Source organism: Sinohyriopsis cumingii, chromosome 4, assembly GCF_028554795.1.
Source record: "Sinohyriopsis cumingii isolate HCF-2022 chromosome 4, ASM2855479v2, whole genome shotgun sequence".
Lineage (NCBI taxonomy): Eukaryota > Metazoa > Mollusca > Bivalvia > Unionida > Unionidae > Sinohyriopsis > Sinohyriopsis cumingii.
In genome coordinates this window covers 30,758,462-30,784,000 of record NC_142964.1, presented here as the reverse complement: position 1 = coordinate 30,784,000, position 25,539 = coordinate 30,758,462, and the positions used below count along the sequence as shown (strand labels likewise).

General features: G+C 35.4%; 1 protein-coding gene across 5 annotated transcripts in view; it reads left to right on the top strand.

The window, feature by feature from the left end:
- LOC149800879 (uncharacterized) overlaps positions 1 to 25,386 on the top strand; it is a 242,737-nt gene extending 217,351 nt beyond the window's left edge. For all 5 annotated transcript variants that reach the window (XM_089954901.1, XM_089954904.1, XM_089954902.1 and 2 more), the window contains 2 exons: positions 12,997 to 13,147; positions 20,906 to 25,386. In XM_089954901.1, the coding sequence (XP_089811027.1) occupies positions 12,997 to 13,147; positions 20,906 to 20,986 (232 nt within the window). In that variant the 3' untranslated portion in view covers positions 20,987 to 25,386. The remainder of the gene's footprint in view (positions 1 to 12,996; positions 13,148 to 20,905) is intronic.
- The last annotated feature ends 153 nt before the right edge of the window (positions 25,387 to 25,539 follow it).

The following is a 25,539-nucleotide window of genomic DNA, read 5'->3' as shown; positions in this document are numbered from 1 at the left end:
TAGCACCCGTGAACGGGCCCACATTTCCGATGCGAGAAAAGTATGGTCATTTTCACTCTTTCAGGTAGGCCTGCACCTAGGTAACAGGGGTCAAGATCATTGGACGAGCCCAGGTACGTGGATAATGATTATGAAGGAAGTATCTCTTGCTTAACGGGATATGTCAGCTGTAATCGGGCACTGTGTCTATCCACCGTCACCGAACAGGTGCTGAAAACCGATCTCCAAGTGTCTGTCACTGGTCATTTGTCATTTGACTGGCACCGGGTTCTGATCACCAGTCGTGTATCACCGGTCACCGGTACCAAGCACCGAGCAGTTTGACTGGTACTAGGACTTGTGTCCTTGTCCAAACAGTAATGACTCTCTTCATAGACCGTGCATCCACCTGTCACTGTGCATTGTTGAAGACCCAATCTCGATAATTGCCTGGCTTATATGTGCTATTTATAGGTCGGTAACAAAGTCCTCTTCGCTATCGTCATTTCCAGACCTAGATCACGAGCATGTTACCTCTTGTTGGGAAAGGGGCCGATGTGATACATCCCTTTCATTTTGTTTCCGTTCAGTTCGTACTGGGCATGGGGTCGCTCGATACCCACTGGTGAGTCTGAAATTGTCTTCTATCCATCTAATGTACCATGGATGCGTTCTGCATGGCTGCTTTACTCGGCGGAATGGTCAGGCTATAGGCCCTCTCCATCCCCATCCCAACTTGTCTGTCGGTTACAACGTATCTCCTCCTGCATCAAGAGGGGATAGTGAATCTCGTTCTGGGAAAAGGAAAGTCCTGTCTCTCCCCATAATTAGAGACATGAAGATGAACTCTCTTTACTAGTGGACAGTATTCGGTTAGAGGAGGGCCCTTTTATATATCGTTCTAGTGTCTCTTTCTCCGTCACACCTACTGGTCAGTCGATGGAACAAAAACAATAGGTATGGGCATTTGATTACCGCCTTCTTCTTTCATATATTGTCCGATGACTTTTAAGGTTTTGAAAACACTTATGTTAACCACTGATGAGATGTTTTAGGTGTTTGAAATGAATATGATCTCTCTTTCCCAATCACCGATGATGAAAGGCATGTCGCAGTAGTTAAAGCGAGGCAATGAGGCAGAGAGACAACAGAGGATATTAATTAGCATCTAGCTACAAGATGCATTCGCTTGCTTGGACACTCAAGTCTCCCACCTAGATTCTGGAACATCACAGGTGAGGATATCGACGAGAACCTGGACCTGCATATCCGTATACTCGCTTGAAGCTACGCAGATTAAAGTTTGAATCGTTTGTGCCATATCTTCAGAAGCTATTCTTTAGGCGTTGGCCTCTTTCAACAGATTGAGTCTCTGTCAGCGGTCGTGGTTTCAACAAAGGTAGCGGATAATGCGTGGGGTCTCTATAGAATGAGGGTTAACAGTTATGCTTCAGATACCATCCACCACCATCAAGGACCCATTTGTTTTCACCTAACCTAATTGGAATCCCATATAGAAGAGATATACATCCATCTCAAAAATATATAATCGATGTGGCAATAACTTTCAAAATCTGGAATTGTATTACTCGATTTTCCTGGTTTGAAGGCAAGTAGAAAATTTCGCACCATTATCGGTCTTTCCCCATGAAACAGATTTATTAAGGATGGGCGCTTCAAGATGGAAACGACAGTATCAGTCTGAAAGCCTTACTGACGAATGAATGGGCTGTCTCCATATACACACCCCTATCTTCCCACCCCATAGGAAATTTTGGTGCTTTGTCTGGGCAAACAGGCATTTCAATTTCGGGTCATTTTCTTTTGGATAGCTTCATTTCCTATATACATTAAAAAGATGATGGGAATAAGAGCGGCTAAGTTAAGATTGTTGGTGGTTCCCACCGTCTAGTATTTTGGATGAGTAATTGATAAAGGACGTTCTCCGACGTGCCTTGATAAGACACATGTCAGCCGCAGAGAAGACCTTGACTTATATGAGGTTAATCCTCAAACAGGAAAAATCACTTGCGAATCATCAAAATGTCACTAATGTGTTTCTGCATTTCACCACAAATCAAAGGACGATTGGTATTCCCGACGACAGGATGACACATATACCGTCTCTCGTAGCAAGGATGTTCGAGAGGACTTCATTGGCTGCTGGCCACTACCTGTCTTTCCTACAGATCTAGAAAACAACAGAGGATTGTTTACGATAAAGAAGACTTCATGTAAATCCTCTCCAAACTCTGGTACTAGCAAACTGGAGACATCATATGGACCCCATTTAACTTTGTTTTGGACTCCAAAAGTTCGTCACCAACTGAGGTGACTGATACACCAGGATACGTTTCCGGTTAGATTTCGGATACACGCCCCAGAACTTTATTCTTTCTTGCATACCTGCACATGAGATTCTAGCTGCGGTGCTGCTCAGCTAGAGCCAGATGGAGTAGTCCTTCAAAGAGATTGTGATCTCAAAAAGCAGTTATCATCTCTTCATTCGGCAACATAGATCTTCTGGCGGGCAGATTTCATAGCACTACAAGTGGTGTCAACCTCATAAGACGAAACGGTGTTGTCGTCGCTTGTCATTATGTACCTTTGACGTCACTGAAACAATCGTACTCCTTTTTGCTTGATTGTTTAGAACCTCTACAGATGGACAACTCTGGAGAGAATCACTCACAGCGTCTGCCACATTTCAGACAAGAGAAATATACTGCAAGAAGTGACTCTATGTAAGTATGGCGGGACTTCGCGGAATAGTCTATACCAGTTGGTATCAAAATGGCCTTTCTAAAGGTAGGGTGGAACAACAACTTACCACTTTATGTCTTTCTAGTTCAGGACCAGGGTTTATAGACAATGGACGCCTTTAGTCTAAAGTGGAACCGACTTTATGCACACGTCTTTCCACCTTGTAGAATAATCCCTTCAGTGTTTCACAGTCAGGACTTCTTTCTCGGCACATCTTGATAGTCGCAGCACAGAATGTCCCTCCTGTACCGTAATCCACAGTTTCTCCACCTTCATGCCTGTCAAATATCAACCAAAGATTATTTTTCTGTTTTGTTTGGAAACTGCATCACCTAGGCTAGAAAGCAATTAACATCCAATGAAAAAGGTGTCAAGTGCAGAATATTTTATAGTTGGTGTTGTAGGCCATACATTGATCCCATCTGCCCCTTTTTGGCTGCAAATGTGGATTTTATTTTTCTTCTGTCTTTCTTTTCAAAACATAGACTGTTCCGTCTCCAACATTAATGACTCTAGAACAGCCATTCCAGTATATTAAGCTCTTTATGGTCTCCACCAACTATTGGACCCGACCTTTCAGAACTGATGCAGTATATTTCTCTACTTTAAATAGGTGGAATAAATACCTTCTATAATAGTCACGGGTCTCGAACCTAAATCTGATGTCTAATTGGCTATACAGAAATGAATACTAACAAAGCTGCACTTCCTAAGAACACTCTCACCAGAAGAATACTTCTCAAATAAAGGCCAATTATCTGCTAACAAACGATTCTGAGAAGCTCATGTGTCCCTTAATATTATATATATTATTGATCTTGTGGTCAAAAATTCAAAGGTCATATTCATGTCTGAATGAAGAATATGGTTTCGGTAGTTATTTGCATGGATGACTATTAAGTATGAAGAGGCGTTTAATGTGCATCTTTCGGTGCTCTTGGTACTCTCGTTTTTCAATCTGATTATGATCCCTAACGTGTAGAAACGTTAGCAGTAGAGAATTACTTCTGGAGTTGAGTCCGAAAGCAACTGCATAAGCCAAGATAGATCCTGTAATATCATATCTGCATTTGAGATATCAAACGTTAATAATACTTATCAATAGAAAAATCAATTCTGACCAAACGTAGCTCGCTCCTTCGAGTTCGAAAAGTGTAAGAGCATGTTACGTAATTTGAAGAATAACACCTTAGTGTGAAGCTTTCATTGTTCCAAGTTTAGGTGGCGTTAGGTCCTGATGTTTATTTATTTATTTATTTATTTATTTATTTATTTATTTGGTAAGTTAGTTTATTAGTTAGTTATGTTTATGGCTTGAATAAATTGAAAGAAAGTGTGAAATTGTAATGACAAATTCTACCTCAATCATTACTATTGTCAACAATTTATGGTTAACTTCCAGCATAGCTGAAGTACAATTCAGAGACGTTTCAGGAATTTTAGAAACCTTTTGAAACAAAACTTTATAAATTGAGTTTAATTTTTTCGGCGCTAAATCTCGGTTAAAGATGAACTCCCTCGTACAGCTAGCAATTTGGAGCCAGATCAAAATGAAACATATTCCTACTTTGATGCCCACGTCACTTCCATTATTCGGAATATCGTTCTCCTTTGACTTGAAATCCGTGTGGTACGAGGAAATCGCGGACACCATCACTCGTTCGGTCGATCTGTGTACGTCCAGGTACAAGGTGTTTATATCATAGGAAGAGTCAATGTCCTCGGATAGGGATTTCTCAAGGCGGTAATCCTCGCCTTAGCGGCCGTGTGTCACCGATCAGCGTCACTGAGAAGCGGGCAATGTGTCTAGCCATTGGTCACATGACAGGCGATGCAAATTGATAATAGGGTGTATGTCTCCGGTCACTTATCATCCAGTTGGGCTCTGGGCTCTGATTACCAGTCACTTAGTACCAGTCACTGGACACCGGGCAACCAAGCAGTTTAACTAGGAATCGGACTTTAGTCCTTGTCGAAATAGACATGCTTCTCTTCGCTGACGGTACATCCGCCATCGGTGAAGAACAAATTTCCAGAATGTGATGGTTTGTCAATCCTATTGATACGTCGATAACAAAGTTGTCATTCCCAGAATGGTGGGAACAGAAGCAAGCTACCCTTCTAAGCCAAGGGTCCGGTTTAAAGCCTCCATTTATTTGTGCTCCCGTTCATTTCTTGCTCGGCAAATAGGCAAAGAGACAAGGAAGGGGGTTAATCAGATTCTAGCTACAAGGTACGTTCGCCTGTATTGCCACTTAAGTCTCTCACTTGGATTGGGGAACCTCCCATATAAGGATATCATCGAGACCTGTAAGTCCATAACGTCGCTAGGAGAGATGAAACTTAAAGCTCGAACCATTGTTTCCACACTTTCATAAGCTAATCTCATTCAGATGGTCTGCTTCAATCGTTTGAGGTAGGGATCTCTGTCAAGGGCCTGGGTCCCAACAGAAAGGCTAGAACCCCTCACACAGGATCACACATATAATATTTATCGTAGCAACAGTGATTGAGGAGTCTTCATTGACTGCTGGCCTCTACCTCTCCTTCTTGGCGAACCCGAAAAGAGCAACCTATCTAGTTTATTTATGGATCCCATTTCAAATCCGATTGTTGTGACCTTCACGTTTTGTCGCTAAGTGAGATGATTACGGTACCGGGATACGTTTCTGGCTAGAGTGTCGAAATGAGATACATAACTTCACATTTTCATGCATTCCTACACGTCTGATGGGGTCCTCACCTAGAGCGAGACCAATTAGTCTTTTAGAGGACGCGTACACTATCTTTCCTTCATGTCAGCAATATAGACATGGAAGCAGATTTTAATGCACTACATGTATGAGTCAGCCACATAAGACGCAACTATAATGTGGTCGCCATGAACAACACATCAGTGGTGACTTATCTTGGACGTCAAGGAGGCACTCATATTCATTCAATTTGCTTGAAAGTCTGGATCATCCACAGATGGACAGCTTGTGAGATAATAACGCCAAATTCCAGGCAAAAGAAATTTCTAGCAAAAAGCCAATCAATACAAGAATGTCCCGTCTTCATGAAATGGTCACCGTACCAGTCGGTATCAAAAAGAAATTTTCAACTGTAGGGGTTGAACATAAAGCTATCATCTTATGTCTCCCAGGTTCAGGACCAGAGTCTATGGGGAATGAACGACTTCACGCTAAAGAAGAACTAACTGTATGACTACGCCTTTCCACCTTTTAGAATAATCACTCCAGTTTGACACAAGTCTTTGTTTTGGCTTATCCCCTGTTAGTAGACATCCTAGGGAGGCACCGCTGAGAACAGATCTACTGTCGCAGCACAGAATGTCCATCGTCTACAATAATTCACAGATTCTCCACCTTCACTGCTCTCACATATCAAACAATCATCTGCTCAAATCAGTTTTCAAGTAGGGCTGCAGAAGTCATCGCCAAGGCTAGCAATCAATTGACATCTAAGATTTACGATGCCAAGTGCAGAATATTCTATAAATTGGTGCAGTGGCGCTATGAAGCAGCCGTCTCCATTACCATTGGTTCATAATGATGCCACCAAGAGTCGGGCCCTGATTTTTCAGAACTGATGTTATATTTTGACCTTCAAAGACAACTCTCTCCCTCCTTAATAAATAGGTGGAATTTTCTTGTGTTCTTGGTCTATACCTAAACAGCCTCCTGAGTGTGATTTCGTTCGAGAACCTTACCTTGAGACGACATACATATATATAGATATAGATATAGATATATAAATAGATAATGTTGACTATAATTAAGGGTAGGAGTTTGGTTGTTTTTGGCCTACCTGACTCATGTCTTTAACTTTGTTAGCAGCATATTACATAGCTAATTTTTGTCTATGTTTGTAGATTATATTTTAAGATTATTGTTACTTTTAGGTAAACATATTTACCTGGATCTGAGTTCAGGCGATTTGTTGTTACTGGGCAACCTTATGTTTGCCATTTTCTTTGCTGGAAGTTAGCAAGTAACCAGACGTTGTTATAGCTTAGAATGTTCTGGAAATGAACTTCGACCCTCATCTGGGTCCTCTTGTTTTGTCTTAGGTTTTTATATTACATCAAGATTATTCATTCTTATCTTAACATCTGACGTGGAATCAGTCATTTGGTTGTATTCAGTTTTAATTTGAGAAGATTTGTTTATTTAAATTATTCATTGGACATACAATGAGCTCATTAATGCTTTCGGACTAAATCACTATATTGGGAATGTGAATTCGTTTAGCCATAGTTTGGACTATATCATTATAATACTTTCCTGACACAACAACACTATTCCAGACTATTGACACTAGAATTCATTTCGAACACTCTATACTTTTGGATATATGATAGAATTGTTAGGACTATTTAGGATTTGATCGAATTCACGTAATTTCTATGTAAATTTTCACTTTGTATTCTAGGAAAATAAATTATTTTTTGAATTTTACTAAAGGTGTTGACTTTCGCTCGTTTCTGCTCCTTATGATCGAATTTAAAACGAATTGGTGAATATGTTAAAAAGGAGAAAATAGATGAATATATTAGCTCATAGACGCATGCATGCATACATACATACATACATACATACATACTGTTATGAATATTTAATTTGCATGGTTTATAAGTTTATTTTACTTTTATGTTTCATTATATGCTATTGACAATGTAACATTTTTTGTTGGACTTGACCTTGTCCAAAATAGAGTTCATTTTCTGCTAGATCTGAAGCACTGATTATTTTATTCTGTAAACAACTAATACATGACCCAATAGTTTTTCTATGAGTATGTTTTAACTATTAGCGTTATTATTTTTGCATCAGTCAAGGACATTGTGCTTTCTATGTTCTTTATAGTATAATTTTAGAATTAGACATCCTAATTCTTTCGTAAACATTGAGAAGTTTCTAGAAGGTTATTTTCCATTACGTAATAGTTTCTTGTCAGAAAATATTAATTGCGACCTGAGGTGAAGTAGAAGACTAAATAATCGTATTACAGGAAAAATAATTCATTCGTGTTATAATATTTTGAGCCAAAACATTGTTGTATTTGGGATGGAATTTGCTTAATGAAATTATTTAATTCATAAAAAGAACATTTCTGGACAGATACATACACTGGGATTTATAGTGAATTGAAACCTGTAAATATAATGCTTTGATTCAATAAATGACTGTTGTACAACAAGGATACAGGCCAACATAGGCACATCATCATCTTCTATCGTTAGATTTCCATTAAAGTTTATTCAGAGCTTCAATTATAAGGACTTATGTCTGTAATTCGACGATTATTAGGGATTTAATTCGTAGTACCCTAAGTTCGTTTCAGATTTTTACTCTGTATTCTAGGGAAATAAATTATTTGTTGAATTTTACAAAGCTTATTGCTTTTTACTCTATTCTGTTACTTATTGTATATCATAGTGTCACAATAATACATACATCTATCCATCCATCCATCCATCCATCCATCCATGCATGCATGCATGCATGCATACATACATACATACATACATAAATACATACATAAATACATGCATACCTACTTACCTACCTACATACATACATACGTACGTTCATGCACGAATACATAAGTAAGTGCATATAACAATACATAGATCCTTTTGCTATTTAACTATTCAAGTACGCTTATTGTGTCCTAAAGTAGTATTTATGGTATTAACAAATATTTACGTCATAATTGCCGCCTTTCATTCAGAATAGTCGCTGTTTCTCATGAATGCTTGTACATTTCCTTATTTGATTAATGAGTATATTTGATTAATGATCCTAGAATGTTATTTACACAGCAATGATTCTTTTGGAGTAATGTAAATGTGGATACTGGCAATAGTATTCTTTGATTAACATTCAACATCAACCCTACGTACAATTTATTGAAATGATATAATGTTTGAAAATGCTTCGTTAAATCGAGCCTAAAAGGATGAGAGCACGAGTGTTCCATTATTCAGCTGATTTTGAATCCTTGTCTATATCCTTCATGCAGTCAACAAGTTTAAGACCTTACTTTTAGGTGTTGACTATACTCCGTACTTGAAAATGTTGTAAAGAGACTATCGAAGAAAGGTCTTTTCCTCAAATTTCAACATGCTCATACAGATCAGTTAAGTATCCTGACTTGAATTCTCTGTTAATACCTTTCTGCAGATATCGGTAAGTACAGAGTCATTCACGGCTCCGTGGTGGCTGTGATCGTAAGGAAACCAGTAATTAGTTATTGGCGTTAGGAACACCCATCCATAGTACAATTCTAAATCGTTTCTGATTGTTTCATCACATTTATATTTTTTAATCACAACAGCCTCATTCGAACCTTTATAGGATTAAATTATCATGGTTGGATATTTATTGATGTGTAAATATTACCTAATCACTCACAAAATTAACATAAAGTCGGGTTTATCGATGTGTAAATTTTACATATCACTCACAAAGTAAATAAAGTCGGAAGGACTTTATGTTAACTTTGTGAGTGATTAGGTAACATTTACACATCGATAAATACCCAACCATGATCGTTTAATCATGTAATCCTTATAAGTCCAATTCCGTCCTTTATTCCGTAAAATCAACTTATTCCTTCAACAATTCATTTCAATTTAAGTAGCGCGTACTTTCCTTTCATTAGCCACTTCACATTGCCCCATAATACATAACCTGTACAGAAGCACACGGACTACTCTCACAGTTACGTTTATTCAGAAACTTCATACTTTACATCTTAGGCAATGGCTACCGATGGTTTCAACACATTTAGTTCATTTACAACATTCTTGTTCAGTTTTAGTCAGTCCCATCTGCTACGTCAGCTGACCATGACCATACATAATAACAGCTGATACGGAAAGAATAAGTGTGCTAGATTAAATTTCCAATCAAACCTTAAATAATATTGGATTTTATCAATGAACAACATGGAAATATGAACAAGATGATGATATTCCTTACTAACATAAAGGTAACAATTAAATAAATTCTATACAGGAATAACTTTTTATATCATTCTCAACAGCGTTAATACTTGTGAAATGAAATGTAACTACTGTCACAGTTACGTTTATTCGGATCGCTCCTGTGGCCCAGTGGTTAAAGCGTTCGCCTCGGATGCAGGCGGTCGTGTTATACCAAAGACTTACACAAATGGAACTAACAGCTGCCTCGCTTGGCGATCAGTATTAAGAGGTTAATGTTACGACTGGTCGGCGTGGTGTCAGGATAATGTGACTGGGTGGGACATCATGCTATATGTCTGCGGCATGCTGCCACAGTGCTAGACATCACTATAAACTGCCACACTGCAGACATCGTAGCGATATGACTGAAAAACTGTTAAAGCTACTTTAAAAATCCATATCACACGTACACACACACGTTTATTCGGCAACTTCAAACTTTACATATTAGGCAATGGTTCCCCGTGGTGTCAGCACATTTCTTTTCATATAAAAAAAATAACATTCCATTTAGTTTTAGTATGTCCTTTACACATTTTATATCTTTTTTACCAGCGTTAATACATAACAAAACCCTTTCAGTTATCGATGTGAAATTAAATGTGCAGTTGTTAAATGAAGAGTTGCTCGCAAAACTGGCCATATGTTTTGTTTGGTAATTGCATAGTTGAGTGCTAGAGTGCTGGAAGGAATTAATGACTACACATCCAAAATAATTTAAATTAACAAAACAATCACATTTATGGATTATTGTATACATTTTTCAATGGTGTTAAGTCACATTGTTGGAGATGGTAGTTTTACCATTTAATATCTTTATTCAGTCTTTGAAAAATGGTCTTATAAATATTTGTTTTTATTTTTGTGTAAGTGGTAATATTCACCATACCACCAACACCCACACACGTTTTTTAAATAACCAAACAAAATTAAAATAAAAAAATAAAATAAAAGACCTTACCATTGAAAACACCAATGCCCCATTTTGTGTTTCGTTTAGTAGCCTGTGAGTATTGATATATTTCAATAGATTTTAAGTCCTCCTCAAATCATTTCTCGAATTTTGGCTGTTATCCCTCAACGGCCTCAAAATTTCCTAGCCCAGTTCCCATGCTATTATTGTTGTAGTTGTGTATGGCTAGGGTGACTGAGATCATGGGGTGCTGTGTTTGGGAATTTATCAATCTCTGTTGCTCTGATTCTTTTTCAGCGTTTTTAACATCACATTATCGTCAAATCCATCTTCATCTGCTTCAATCGCTACTGTTATTTCTTTTAACTCCTTTTTATCTAATTGTTCAGAAAACTCAGCAGAAAATTGCAAAATCACCGTAATCAGACATTTTGCGCGACTATGTAGCAGACGAACGCCAAATTGTAAACTATGCACTTCAATCAATGAATATTTGAAAAAGTATAAAAAGGGTATAATTTATATTTATTTGCTATATAAAAAATTTAAAAGATGAAACAGTCGTTTCACAATGACGTGTCTGCAATGTTTATTTATATTGCAAACAGTACAAAAACCGAAAGTAGTCCCAGAATTTATCGATGTGTTAAAAGATTCCAGATCAGTATCACGTGACTCTTTACAGCCAATCGTATTGCAGAAAATCGGTTTCATTTATAAAAATTGGAATTATAACGCCTATGAGTTATGGGACCTTTTGTCAATAAACAACTCATTGTCGCTTGGGCATTTATCGGGATATATTTTTTTTTCTTCTGCAGATGACACAGAAAAGTCTTCAAGGTTAATGATGTTTCTTTTATTAATCGCTTCATTATCGTTCGCTTCCTTGTTTCATTGCTGACATAGGTCAGCCACGTAAAAGCCACTGGTTCTAAATCCAGTAATAGGAACAACTTGTTGAATTTACGCAACATGTTTTCGTCATTGGTCCACTACATGATACATCAACGAAGTAATAACAAGAATTCAACCTTTAACTAACCTGAATACATCGCGAAATGTGTATGGACTTCGATCCCACAGTGGTTCAAACGCTCTCTTTCCAATATGGCTGCTAAATCTTGTTATCACAACTCCTCTTGACCAGCAAGTCTTGTCAACATGGGTATAAATGAATACGGTCCCTACCTGACATCCAATATGTCCGCCACACATCGGTCATCTTGAAAAACTTATTATCGCTACTCCTGAATGGATGGTCGCATCAACATGATGCTATCATTCAAAGACTTTGTATGAATTCCATTTGGTCTTAAATGACAATAGTACTGATCCCATATGGCTGCTACAGCAGCTATCTTGATAAAGGATGGAATCGTTACTCCTGTTTAACTGAAAGTAGCACTAACATGTGGTTGTCACTAGAAGGCTTGTGATGATGTCTCGTTAGTCCTACATGAAAATGATACCGACCTGATACCTAATATGGCTGCCAAAGTGGCCCGCTTTAATAACTTCTCACAATTTCTGCTGACTATATGGTTATATCAGCTTTGATATTTCACTTAAAGGCTTCTTGTCATATTTTGTATGTTAAATTAGAATGTTGCTGATCTGACGTACGATACATGTCCATCTTGATAATCTTGTTGAAGCTACTCCTTTTAAATAGAAAGTCATTTCGATGATGGGCATTTATCAGAGTAGTCCTTCGGATGTCTCGTTGGTGCTAAATGAAAATGACAAACTCTAAATTTGGCAACCATGATGTTTATCTTGACAATGGTGTTATCTCTACTTATGCCATCGAAATGGTTATATCCACAATGCGTTTTCACCAACAGACTTCTTACGATATTTAGTTAGCCCAACATAAAAATGCTACCAGGCGTTCACTCAATATGGCTGCTACGATTATTTTGAAAATTTTTGTTGTCACTACCTCTCCTGAATACTTGAGCATTATGACACCCATGAACAGATATATAAAATGATGTTTACATGATTCTAAATGTAAATAATGACAATCTGACATATAATATGCCCACCAAGGCAATTAAAATATTAGAGAAGGTTTCATTTGTTAAATGGAATAAATGTTCTTTTCTTGAATTATAATAAATTATATTCGCCCAGAAGAGCGGCATGCACTCCAGGAGAATAGTGTTTAGTTTGGAGAATCCGTGTACTAAAAATCGACATTTTATTTTCCAAATTATTTAGCTTTAATTTTAATGCAAGAGCTTCGTAAAATCTTATGTTCTAGATTTTTTTCCAATTTTAATAGAACAAACATTGCAAACTAGCTTATTAATGGAACTGTTGATCTTCTTTTCTTATATAGACTTATCGACGGTCATGAAGTTGCTGAAACAGCAAAAAGAACACAAAATAAGTTTGCAGAGAAAGAAGATACAGAAAGTTACCACCTTCTAAAAAACAACTGTGAACATTTCGCGCATATGTGCCGTTATGGAAAGAAAAGAAGTAAACAGGTAACAAAACAGAACTTTTGTTTTATGCATTGCATTGTGAACTATCAAATTGATCATTATCAGGAACCTATCCAATAAAAGAACTACTTTTTTTGCAACATAACAATTATGAAATACTTTTGATACGTACTCAATAAATACCTTTACAGGTCATTTTGTTTGTTAAATCTGGGAATAATAAATCATTGCAATAAACTTTCTTTATGCCAGAAACCAGTTACAGATAAGGTGATATAACAAATATAAAACGGTGGTTGGGGAATAGTTTCTCAACGGGTTTGATACCACTACTGCGTTGAATAACAACGGAAGTTTACTGTTATCATAACAAATCATCATGCTGCTCATTACCCCTATTAGGTTCATGTCCATAACCTTCAATAATGAGGGGGGATTCTAAACTATCTAGTCGGACCTAATAACTCGGTCAGTTTGTTTTCACGCGAGCTACCTTACAAATACATACGTATACTGGGCTACGGTAATCATGCTAATATTGGTAATTATCAGCCATTACACATCTAAGTACTACACACCAGAAATGGTTAAAAATCTAGTATTAAAAATCATTTTACAGTCATGAAAGTCAAGACATGGTTTGACGGTTCATGAATGCTAGCGATGAATAATAGCCAGAAGCAATGATCGTGGTTCAGTTATTGGTACCACATTTAAATGAGTTGGGTATTTGATTGTTTAAAGCAGAAACCGTAGTTGCAGGTGACTTTCTACAGTCGGAATGTCAACAAGCATCGAACATAAATAGTCAAGGAAGATGATATTGTTAATATGATTACAATGTCGTGGTAATGCTAAATGCTTGTAACTGTCTAAGGAATATATATATAGTAATTTAGTAAACTATAGGAACATTCTAGACAGTTTTTTTAATAGGGTAAAAGTTATTTTTTTTAAATAAAAAAAAAACGCTAATTGTGATCTGAGGTAAAGTAAAGGACTATATAATCTTGTGTTTCTAGAAATTATTCATTATTGCTTTAAGATCTGAGCAGAATCAATTGTAGTATTGTTGTGTCCAGAAGTTTATTTAGACCGGAATTGTATTTATTCGAATTATATGTTCACTGGAAATACACTATTAGGCATTTAGTGCCATACACAATGTTCTATGTATGATCATTTAAAAATGATAAAAGGTTTCATATCGACCAGCGATATCAAAACCAAATAGTTGAAAGTAAAACGTTAAGATGGTAGGGGTAATTTATAATGCTTCCCGATCAACGGGGAATTAAATGGTGTATGTTAATAAAGACAGATGAAAAGTTGTTGAAAATAAGGGACCGTTTATACATTTCATAAAAATGCTCAAGGTGATGGCATAAAAGTTACAGCTTACAATAATGTTTACTTTTTTCAAGACTTCTATAATACAAGTTACCTTTATTTTATCAAAACGTTCTATATATATATAATTTGAAGATGACTTTTCTATCAGCACTCAAGCCAGTGTGCGCTATTAATTTAAGTAGATCCAGAGATTTCAAAATCTTTAGATATGGAATAAAAGTCAGTTTTCTGTCGAAGATAATACATAAAAGCTTTGTTTCCTCAACAACTGGAATATGTGTTCCGTCTAGTGTGAGTTTAAGGTCATCATGATGATGTCCTCGTAACTGACAGAAATGTATACATACCGTTTTTGATTTCGAGAATTTGAAACCGTCAGTACTGGCCCAGTTTTGAATCTTGTTGATATTTTGCTGTTGTTGTCTTTCAATTGCATGCATGTGCTTTGATCGATAACATACTTGGAAATCATCGACGTATATTGAGCAATCCATGCCAGGAGCCAAACACTTGGTGATGCTATTGATTTTGATGTTGACAAGTGTTACAGATAAAATACTACCCTGGGGCACTCCCATCTCTTGCTCATGCATATCAGAGAGGGTGGAGCCCCCTCGTGCTTTGAATTATCTGAGAGAAAGTTTGATATGAAAGAGGGCAGACAGCCTTGTAGACCCTGATCATGCAGGTCATTTAGTATCCCGTACTTCCATCTCGTGTCATAGGCGTTTTCAAAATCAACGAAAACCGCTACTAATTGTTCCTTCTTGATAAATGAGTCTTGAATAAATGTTTTCAGTGTAACCAGATGATAATTGGTGCAACATCCATAACGACAACCACATTGGAAAGGGGATATTAAATTGTTAGTTTCCAAGTACCATACATGCCGAGAATTGATCATTCGTTCCATTGTTGTGCACTTTGCACACACTGCTCGTCAGTGCAATGGGTCGATAGTTACTAGGATATGCACTATCTTTACCCGGTTTGGGAACTGCTATTACCGTTGCTTCTTTCCCAATCTTAGGTACATTACCAGTAAACCATAAATCATTGAAGATTTTCAAAAGAGATGTTAATGATGATTTTGGAAGGTGTTTAAAAAAACTGTTAACGTATTTCTTCAGGCCCAGCGGATGTATCATGGACCGTGTCTCAAGACTCCATAAGCTGCAATAGTGAGAACAGTTGGTTATAGCTTTCCGAGTTATTGGATGTAAATTTAAAACGTGACTTTTCATTTTGATTTTATAATCTTCGAAAGGCTTCTGAATAATTAGATGATGCGGAATTTTTCGAGAAACGCTCATCAGGAATATTTGCTGTGTCCCGTTTTGAACTAAAACTGTGATTGTTTAGTTTCAGATGTCGGAGAGAATTGTTCTCTCTTTCCGTTTATATTGCGGATAGTGTCCCGATCTTTCTTAATTGTTTGGAAACTTTGACCCGGTGAATACACGGTGTTTACTTAAATGTTCTGGCGTCGTACGATTGTTAAATATTCTCAGTGCTTCTTGGCGTTGTCTAATGGCTTCTTTACATTCTTTAGTGATCCATGGTTTTGGGGTTCTTTTACAGTTCGGTGAGGACATGGGAATGGATTATTCTGCAATCTCAATTAAAATAGAAGTGAAATGCTGAATAGGGTCAGTAACGTTGAAAATATATCCTCATTCTGCCTAGTTTTACAGAGTGTTTGAAACTTAGCCCAGCCGACATTCTTTATATTCCATTGTGGAATTACGTCATCAATTGCAGAGTTAATATTTTCAAGGGAGAGTGGAAAGTGATCACTGCTGTGAAGATCATCAGCGACTTTCCAATCATAGTCCAAAAGCAGTGAAGGAGAACAAATTGTCAAATCAATACATGTGTATGTACCCGTTCCTGGGTGTAAGTACGTCAGAGATTGGGTGTTATATAGACACAAGTCGTGTCCAGAAATGAGATCTTCTACCGTTGTATCCCTGTCGCACATGTAGTTCGATCCCCATGAAAAGTTATGGGCATTAAAATCACCGAGTAGAACAAATGTCACAGGCAGTTGTTGAACAAGGTTGTCTAATTCATTTGGTAGTAGGTTGGTGTTTGATGGTATGTAAATAGAACAAAAGGTAATCACTCGATGTAGAGTGGCGCTTACAGAAATGTCATGCAAATGTGTGTTTAAAGGGATGACGCTATAAAGGGCTGTATTGTTCAAAACAACAGAAACTGCTCCTGAGGCCCTGTCGACATTTTGAAAGTAGGTGTTAACAGAGAGTAGTTTTTAAGTGTGATGTTATCCGTATCAGAGGGTTTGGTGAGAAAAGAAACATGATAAATATGTGCCATGTTATATGATCTTTTTATTACAAACCTTATTTTCTGTATGATTCTACTTATTGTATTTTATGTAAAGATATTATTTACAAAATCGTTTAAAAAGAATGGAGAAATATACTTTTGGTCGAAGAGTAGAGCAGGACAGAAAGTTTCAGTGAGGATAAAATAAATGGTAGAAGTTATCTCTAAGTGGAATGCACCGTAGAATTTAATGCTAGTGGCAGACCCTTTCGAGATAATATTTGCAAAGACATTTTGAAAAATAAAGACAAAACAAGATAAATATTTGATTATTCAGCATTTGAACCTGACACTGAAGAAACGCGTCCTAAATGTGTATTAGTGCCAACATCAATTATTAACACAAGAATTTCTAAAAACAGATTAAACAGACTAAGAAATAGCCAAACACTGGAACCTAGTGTCACATAAAAATATGCAACAGATAACTGTACCAGAGGAAATAGAGATGCAAACTATGGATACAAATAAACCAGCAGGTGTGAGAAGCAGAGCAACGATATATGAATGTTATAAAACTGTTTGAGGCAGACTTATGTCCGAGATGATTTATACATTTGAGAAAGAAAAATAAATCAAATGATTTGTTAAAAATGTTTGGGAATTGAGAGATGTATTGAAATTGTTATTATCATTTTTGTGTTTTATATATATATATATATATATATATATATATATATATATATATATATATATATATATATATATATATATATATATATATATATATATATATATATAGAAGCTTGAGTACTCAGTATGCCAATCTCATAAACTCAAATATTTTGATATAGTCTGGCTATCCCTTCTTTTGTTTGTCCGTTGATATGTTGAACACAGAAGTATACCCAACCTATTAATTCTTCTTTTCTTGTTTGAGACTTAAATTACTCATGAATTAATCGTATGCACCATCCTCTATTCTACCTTTTATGCTTAATATATATCTTGTCTACTTGCTTTATCGTCAGATATTTCTCTCTCTCTATCTTGCAATATGTTTTTGAGCCATTAATTCTTCTCTTTTATGTGTCACCAATTATGGGTTTATGGAATATTTAAGTTGTTGCAGATTATGATAAATATTTTATATTATTTGAGTTAAAAAAAATTGATCATCTGGTAAATCTATTTAAGATTCAGATAGAAATATTCTGATTTCAAAAGTAAATCTCAAATCAATAAACACACTTTACTAATTATAGTATGCTCGGATTTGATAAGTGTCACATCATACAATCCAATTAAGCTGATTTTGCCAGAAGAACATATCACACGGAGTTCTGTATCTTCTAAATGATTCATTAATGTTATATTTCAGAACGTATAATGTTCTCTATCTGAATTATTTATCTTGTATATGTTTGTTTCTGAGTATGTTTGCAATACCAGACATTAAAGTATGTTGCTAGACAAGGATATTGTGGTTGTTGTTGTTGTTGTGGGGTTTAACGCCATTTTTCAGCACACGATAGGCTACGCATGGCGGCCAGTATTAATGGTGGAGGAAGAACCTGGCAAAACCCCGGGAAGAACCACCGACCCACGAGAAGCTAATGGCATGCTTTCTCACATATGCACATTTGCCGAATCCTGGACTCGAACCCACGCAGACAGAGGTGAGATGGCAGTGATCCGTAACGGAGAGCGCTTTAGACCACTCGGCCACTCGGGGCCCCACAAGGATATTGTGCAGTATATGATAATGTTTGGATCATGTATCTATTTACATACTTAAAAGTTATTTATTTTTAAATTCAAAGTTTTCTGGAGACTTGCTATGGCCAAATCCCTACTTCGCTGCTTCTTACTTTCGTATTTCTGAATGTATCAGAAACGTACAAATTTAATAGCTGAAATTATTGTTACTTAATTTGTAATTGAAATAAAATTGTCATCATCCTAATACTGAATTCCTTCTTTATGACCTTTTTACAAGCCAAATGACATATCATATTTACTGTTAAACTATTCAGTTTTTCACGTTTACCAGTATGCTTAAGTACGTGCATTCTTTCTCAGTAGGTCATATGTAACATTGTATTTATGGTCTGAGGTGGGTCGTATGACACAATTAGTACAGCAAAGACAACTATTTATGTGCCCTACATAATAAATCTAAGCATATTCCTAATTATCGGTTGCATGGATGATACTGAATTATCATTCTTTCAATATAATAGTTAATCCATACTACCATAGTTAGAATCATGATAGTCATCAAAGTCAGCATCATTCGTTGTTGAGTTTTTAGATCTGTTGTCGTGACTGCCACTGGTATGTGTCTGCTAATACTAGTTGTCATTGATTCTTTCTCACAATGTGTACATTCCACCGTTATCTACTTCAATATTAATTTAAATAATACATGTGAATTGCTATTTACAACCTCATGTACAGCCTTAGGACGTAGTTACATTAGACACTAGTTTAGGGAGCAATTCTTCAGTCACATTTTAGTCACCTTTTCAGTCAATATATTATCCATGTTCTCCATCAGTCTTTCAGTCACCTTATTAGGCAATATTTCCCTCACTCTCTTTAATATATTCTCCGCTAGTCTGCCCATGTATATCCAGCTCATTATTTTCACTAGATACTTCCATGACGTTTAGAATGTACTTCTAGAGGTAGAATGAACTGGCATCAGTGGTATAAAAAGCAAGGATAACTAATTGATCAGTATGTTAGTATCTCTAGTCAAAAGGATTTTAGTATATCATGTTTCCAGTGCGGTTGCATGGGTAGTCGTTGTAAAAAAATTGTATGGATCAAAGGATAGTACAGATAATATGCTGAAATATTGTTCTGAAATGTGTCTATGAAGACTGATTCGTTATAATTTACAAAGGCTTTAAATGGTAACCATATGACTTGTTGAAACAAAGTTTCCTTATGTGTTGAACATTATACATCTCAAAGACTCTGTCCACATCATTTTTTAGACGTTAATAAATAAGATGAACAATATTCACAAATATCTGAATAGCTATCTAAATGTGCTAATATGAAGTAATTGTAATACGTAATACCTTATTCTGGCGTAAAAATGTTTAATTCTAATAAAATGGAATAACCCGAAGGAAACATATTGCTACCTACCGAGTTGATATGTTTATTCCATGATTGAGTATCGTCAAACGTAACTCATCAAACTTTTTCATGCTTGACACATTCAAGTCAAACATGTTTACAGTATACTGAAATGTCATTTTGCATTCCTTTCAATTTGTGCAGCACATATGATTATTTGCATGCTACGTTTAAAAGTTTGACATGTCTCAGTTTCGTCAATATTTAGGAATAGTGTTTAGTATGATTACATCAACGTTTACCCATTGAACACGTCTAGTATTACCTACGATACATGTTTGTCAAAGTACTTTCTGTATGAATGTTTTGGTTAAATACTGATTCTACAGTAAAAGAGATCACTTATACAATTGTTTAATAATTTTGAAGGATTAGTTTTCAGGTCAGTGTTTGATCGTCTTTCTTATAGTATGTGATCTGTATATTTTTTCTTCTTCTTCGCATACAGTGATAAAATATGCCGTGCCCTAGGTGTGAATATAATTATATTTATTAAGTGGCCATGAACTGTTAGACTAGAACCAAGCGGAAATTAAACTACTTCCAAACAATTTTATACCTGTATCTTGTCAACATGATGTAGGGCATATATATTATACTCCGCCTTTTCTATGACTCAGATAATAATAATAATAATAATAATAATAATTATAAATGATATGATTACAAAAACAAACACCATGAAACTAGAAAACATAATAAACATGATGAGAATATTTAAGGTAGGAAACATTATTGGGTCTTTAGTATTCATGTGTCCACGTTGTTAGAAGTAAATCGATAGACACACAAATATACAAATAGATAAGACTAAATAAAGTACAATTAGATATGATGGGATCAGCTAATTATTAAATACTTCTGTATTATCATGTACTCAAAAGATTCATTTGAATAGTCTAAAGGAAAGCATCAGTATCTATCGTGTATAACATATTTATCTATTCTATCGATAAATTGGAACGGTTACGTCATTACTATTATTTTCCTATTTTCTTTCCACAGGCACGAATATATCCGGCATTTGCAGTTTTACTGATAGTCCGTATCATCATTGCAATACTGTATCTCAAGCGACCAGGCTAGGGATTAATAGAATTCTTCTCGCGATGCAAGCTCCCATAGAAGAACGAGCCAAGCAAACTTTATAGAGATGCACGCAGAAGAAAGATCAGAAAAAAATGAAAGAAAACAAGGGCGGTAATGAAAACAAATATAAGACAGAAACTATTCCAAGTGCTCCAGAGAAGAGTCCAATGAGAAAAGTTAAGACATTATTTTGTGTTCCTTACATATAAATGGAGCGAGATTAAGTTGGCTCAAATGTTTTAATAAGTTGAGACAAAGATGTTGAAAAGATATTAAAGACGTGTATTATATTGGTTTGAGAACGTTAAATGCATCCAAGTTAAATAAAATTTTGATTCTATGTCATTAAAAGACAGCTCATTTTTTTCACCAGCTGTATATATTACCCCATATGATTGAAAAAATAATATAGTGGATTATTTGTAAGCAAAAGAAGAAACTGTGGTAGTATTTATTAGTAATATTTAGTACCAGAGTTATTGTTATTTTTTTACTCTCTTAGCTTAGTTGTAAGAATGTATAAATACACTGAATCACATTAGTTACTAACAATGATATGGCGTTAACTTACATATTTAGTTTTTTATATATGTTATTCACTCAAGATTTCTGTTTTACTCTCAACCAAAAACAGATAAATGAAAATGTACCATATTTCAAAAATTAAATTGGTTCTCCATTCATCAAATTCGTCAACTTAAGTGAAAACTCAAACTCAGAGTTTGATTCTCTGTAATGAAGAAAGTGTTTTACATATAAGAGATTTTTCAAAGTTTTAATTTATGTAATTGCAAGACGTTGTTAAATATGGAGAATAATCTGAAATAAAGCCGGCATGATGGAATCAAAATTTCAGTTTCAGTGTGTAGTCATTTTTAAGAGTTCGACGAATAAAGAATCTTGGTAATGGGCTATGTGTTTGACTATTCAATGGAGAATTGTATAGTATTTGCTGTATTAAAATTCTCTAAACTTGCTTTCCGCCGTTTTCCTTTGGATTTTGCATATAGGTAAAACTTACTTTGAAAACTATCGACAAAATGGTGTCATAAAATATAAACGTTTGCAAGATTTGGGCAGCTTTATTGAAGTAATGGTCTGGATGCATTTCAGGATCTTTTACAATTCTTTGTAGTTATTATTGTTTCTCTTTTCGTCAGCCAAATTTAACATTTGAAATCTACCTTTATCATGTATAAATATTAAAAAAGCTTTACGTTTCATTTTGCTATGCTTTATTTTCTATGTAAAATCATTTATTGTTGCTTTTTATTACTTTGCGACTACAATGAATTTGCTGATGTTTCTGTAATCATTCCTCTGCCCTTAAATCTTCCTACAAAAACTTTTTTCAAATTATCAGTCCTTTTTCGCTATCGATTTCGTATCATTTCTGCCGTTTATCTTTGTTTCCTGCTTACACTTCGTCAAGCCATATAAAGTATCAGTGTGTGACACAGATGTGTAGCAATACAAAAATAATTTTAAAATAATATTTCTCCATGTTACTTACGCTAAATGTTTAACATTATAACGAGAAGACGATGAAAATTACTAAAAATATTATTTGATATTTGGCACGTGTATTCTCAAAGGTTATAAATGGTTTACTGTTTACAAACAAGCTAATTTTCAGAATTAATCCATGCACAGTATGATTATTCTGCATATTCAAATTCATCTAAAACAACTCTGGTGTAAAAACACGTATTCATGTCATTCATTACAGTTACAGAATTTTTTCAGCCTTGACAATGTATTACGCAGCATTTTCTCATGCTTGCTAAACAAGGGACGCTCTGGTATGCAACTAATAACACGGCCTTGCACCAAGAGTCCATATGCTATTTTGTCAGTAGGACATGAAATACGATATATAAAGATAAAAGTAAAAACTATAAATATATCAAAGTTTATGAAATGTATAATGGAAGAATTTAAATTCATTAATATGCCAATGGGTGCATCTCAAAATATTTAGTACTTTTTTTATCCCACTCCCCCCGTAGACTGGTTGACTGGCTGTAAAACAATTAATAGTTAGATACCTATATTGAACATCAATTTTATACCGTTTTGTGTACTGACAACATTAGACACCAATTATTTACTGTGCTAATTTGGTTGGTATTCTAAGCACACACGATAGTAACATTTTACTTTGGCATACACACAGGGAATAAAGAAAGACACAAGACAAACTTCCAAAATCAATGCATTTATTAAGTTATCTACATCGTTCATGTTTTAACATGGTAAACATTTCTTATAATGAATCATTCATTCTTATCATCTGTCGGCATCATATAAGTGTCAAACTGATGCAAATAGGGCGTTGTGTACCAAGATAAACCTTATTACATAAAGCCAATTATCGGCATTGTGTAATAAGAGGCATCAAATTATACAACCCCCTATTTTCATCAATTTATGGTGCAAAGATGATATTTTGGATGCCTTAAATGTTTTTAATTACAGGTTTTCTTTTCTTGAATCAAATATTAAGAAGTGTTCAAGGTAATTAAGAGATTCAATTTGCTTTACATCACTTGTGAAATTTCGGGTCTGCAGCAAAACGCCACAGCAGATTTGCATTGAGGGTCAGCTGATACTAACCTCCCTTGTTGTAAAGAAATAACTTAAACGGTGCAAACTATAATTCTAACAGTACGATATAGATAATGCAGTCATACTTTGAGACTCAAATCATAAACTACATTCCTAATGCAGTGTCAAAAAATGGACCATAAGTATAGAGGAACACCACAGGTTATTTTAATAGGCGACCCTTCTATTGAAAACCAGGAAATAATTCTCCTAACAATTGAGAAATATGTACAGGAAATGTAGCAAAAACAGAATATAAAAGGCTTTTAGAGGAAATACAATCTTGTTGATGATAAAGCAGGTTCAGGCCCAGGTACTGTCGAATAAGTTATTGGTCCAGGACAAGTTTTTTAAGCTGAATAACAGCAACTAATAAGCTGCATTCCGATGAATCCGAACATAGGTAAATCAAAATTCAAAATTATTCAGTATTACAGAAGATGTGTTAGCATTCGGTTTCTTTCTTAATTTGCATATACTTATTCATGAAGGAAAGTATTGTAAGCCAAAATTTAAACAAACTAAAAAAATAAAAATACAAAAAACAAATCAGTAGTAAGAAAATAAAATCATTCTAAATAAAGCTGCGATGTACAAAATATCATTAGTCTTGAGAGAAATGACTCTTCTACTCCTAAGTATAAAACCAAAATGTAAATTACATGTACCATTTAAACGTTTACACTAATGGTAAACTTATGGTCAAGGGGAGGTAACCTAAACATCGCAATTAAGTCAGTGACGGAGAGAATTGTAAATAGATACAAATTATGCCATGTAAAAAGCACAGTGGAAGAAAACATATGTTAAATGTTTGATTCTATGTCACAATAAAAGATAATACACTCATACATTTCATGTCTGGACCTGTCAGAAGGGCACATACAGGAAAGATCTGAGATGAAGTAAGAAAAGTGGATTTACTGAGTAATGTTGTTGTCGTGTAGTTTAACGCCATTTTTCAGCACATGATAGACTATGCATGGCGGCCAGTATTAATGGTGGAGGAAGAACCCGGGGAAAACCCCGGGAAGAACCACCGACCCACGAGAAGCTACTGGCTTGCTTTCTCACATACTCACATTGGCCGAATTCTAGACTCAAACCCACGCAGACAGAGGTGCGATGTCAGTGATCCGTAACGGAGAGCGCTATAGACCACTCGGCCAATCGGGGCCCCCTACTGAGGAATAATAAAAACAATTAAAATTAATTTAGGGTTAGGAAAACACCGTACCACCCTGGAACTCAATGATATTACATTCAGGTATAAAATGTAACGAAAAATAACAAGGGGTTTACTATAGTGACTAAAACCAAATTATTCTTTTATCGTCGATTTCATAGATGTTAGGGGAAGCGGCGATGGCTCCGCGGTTCACTTGCCAGGCTCATAAGTTGCGAGAGAGTGAATGCAAATTAGTATAGCTTCAACGCCAACTCACATGCAGTGCTGAAATCTGTATTACAAATAAATATTAAATTTTGTGCAACCTTGATTGCATTTGGTCTAGTTTTCTTCACTCCTTTTAATTTAATTAGACGGTTTATTTTAACATCCTTGAGATCTTAACCTGTAGTTTCTTTGTGGCCTAAATGCTATATTCACTTTGAATGACTGCCCTTAAAATTCTTTGCTTGCTTATATATACATTAGTGTTTTGTTACATTGTATCTATGTATTATGATGTGCTGGTATATTTTGCAAATCATGATTTATTTTTTATGTATTACAGCTTATGTCGAATCGTTATTGTGATTCGTTCCAACAATAAATAAATATCACCTTCGCTTGTCTTATATTGGCTTATCAATCTAACTTTTTAGGTGTAATTGATATAACAAGTAGCCATCCAACATATAGCGAAGTTTTAGTAGCCCCACTTGTTGTACAGTAATTAATTAATAACGGAAGTTTGATAATTGATAATTGATAATCTTAG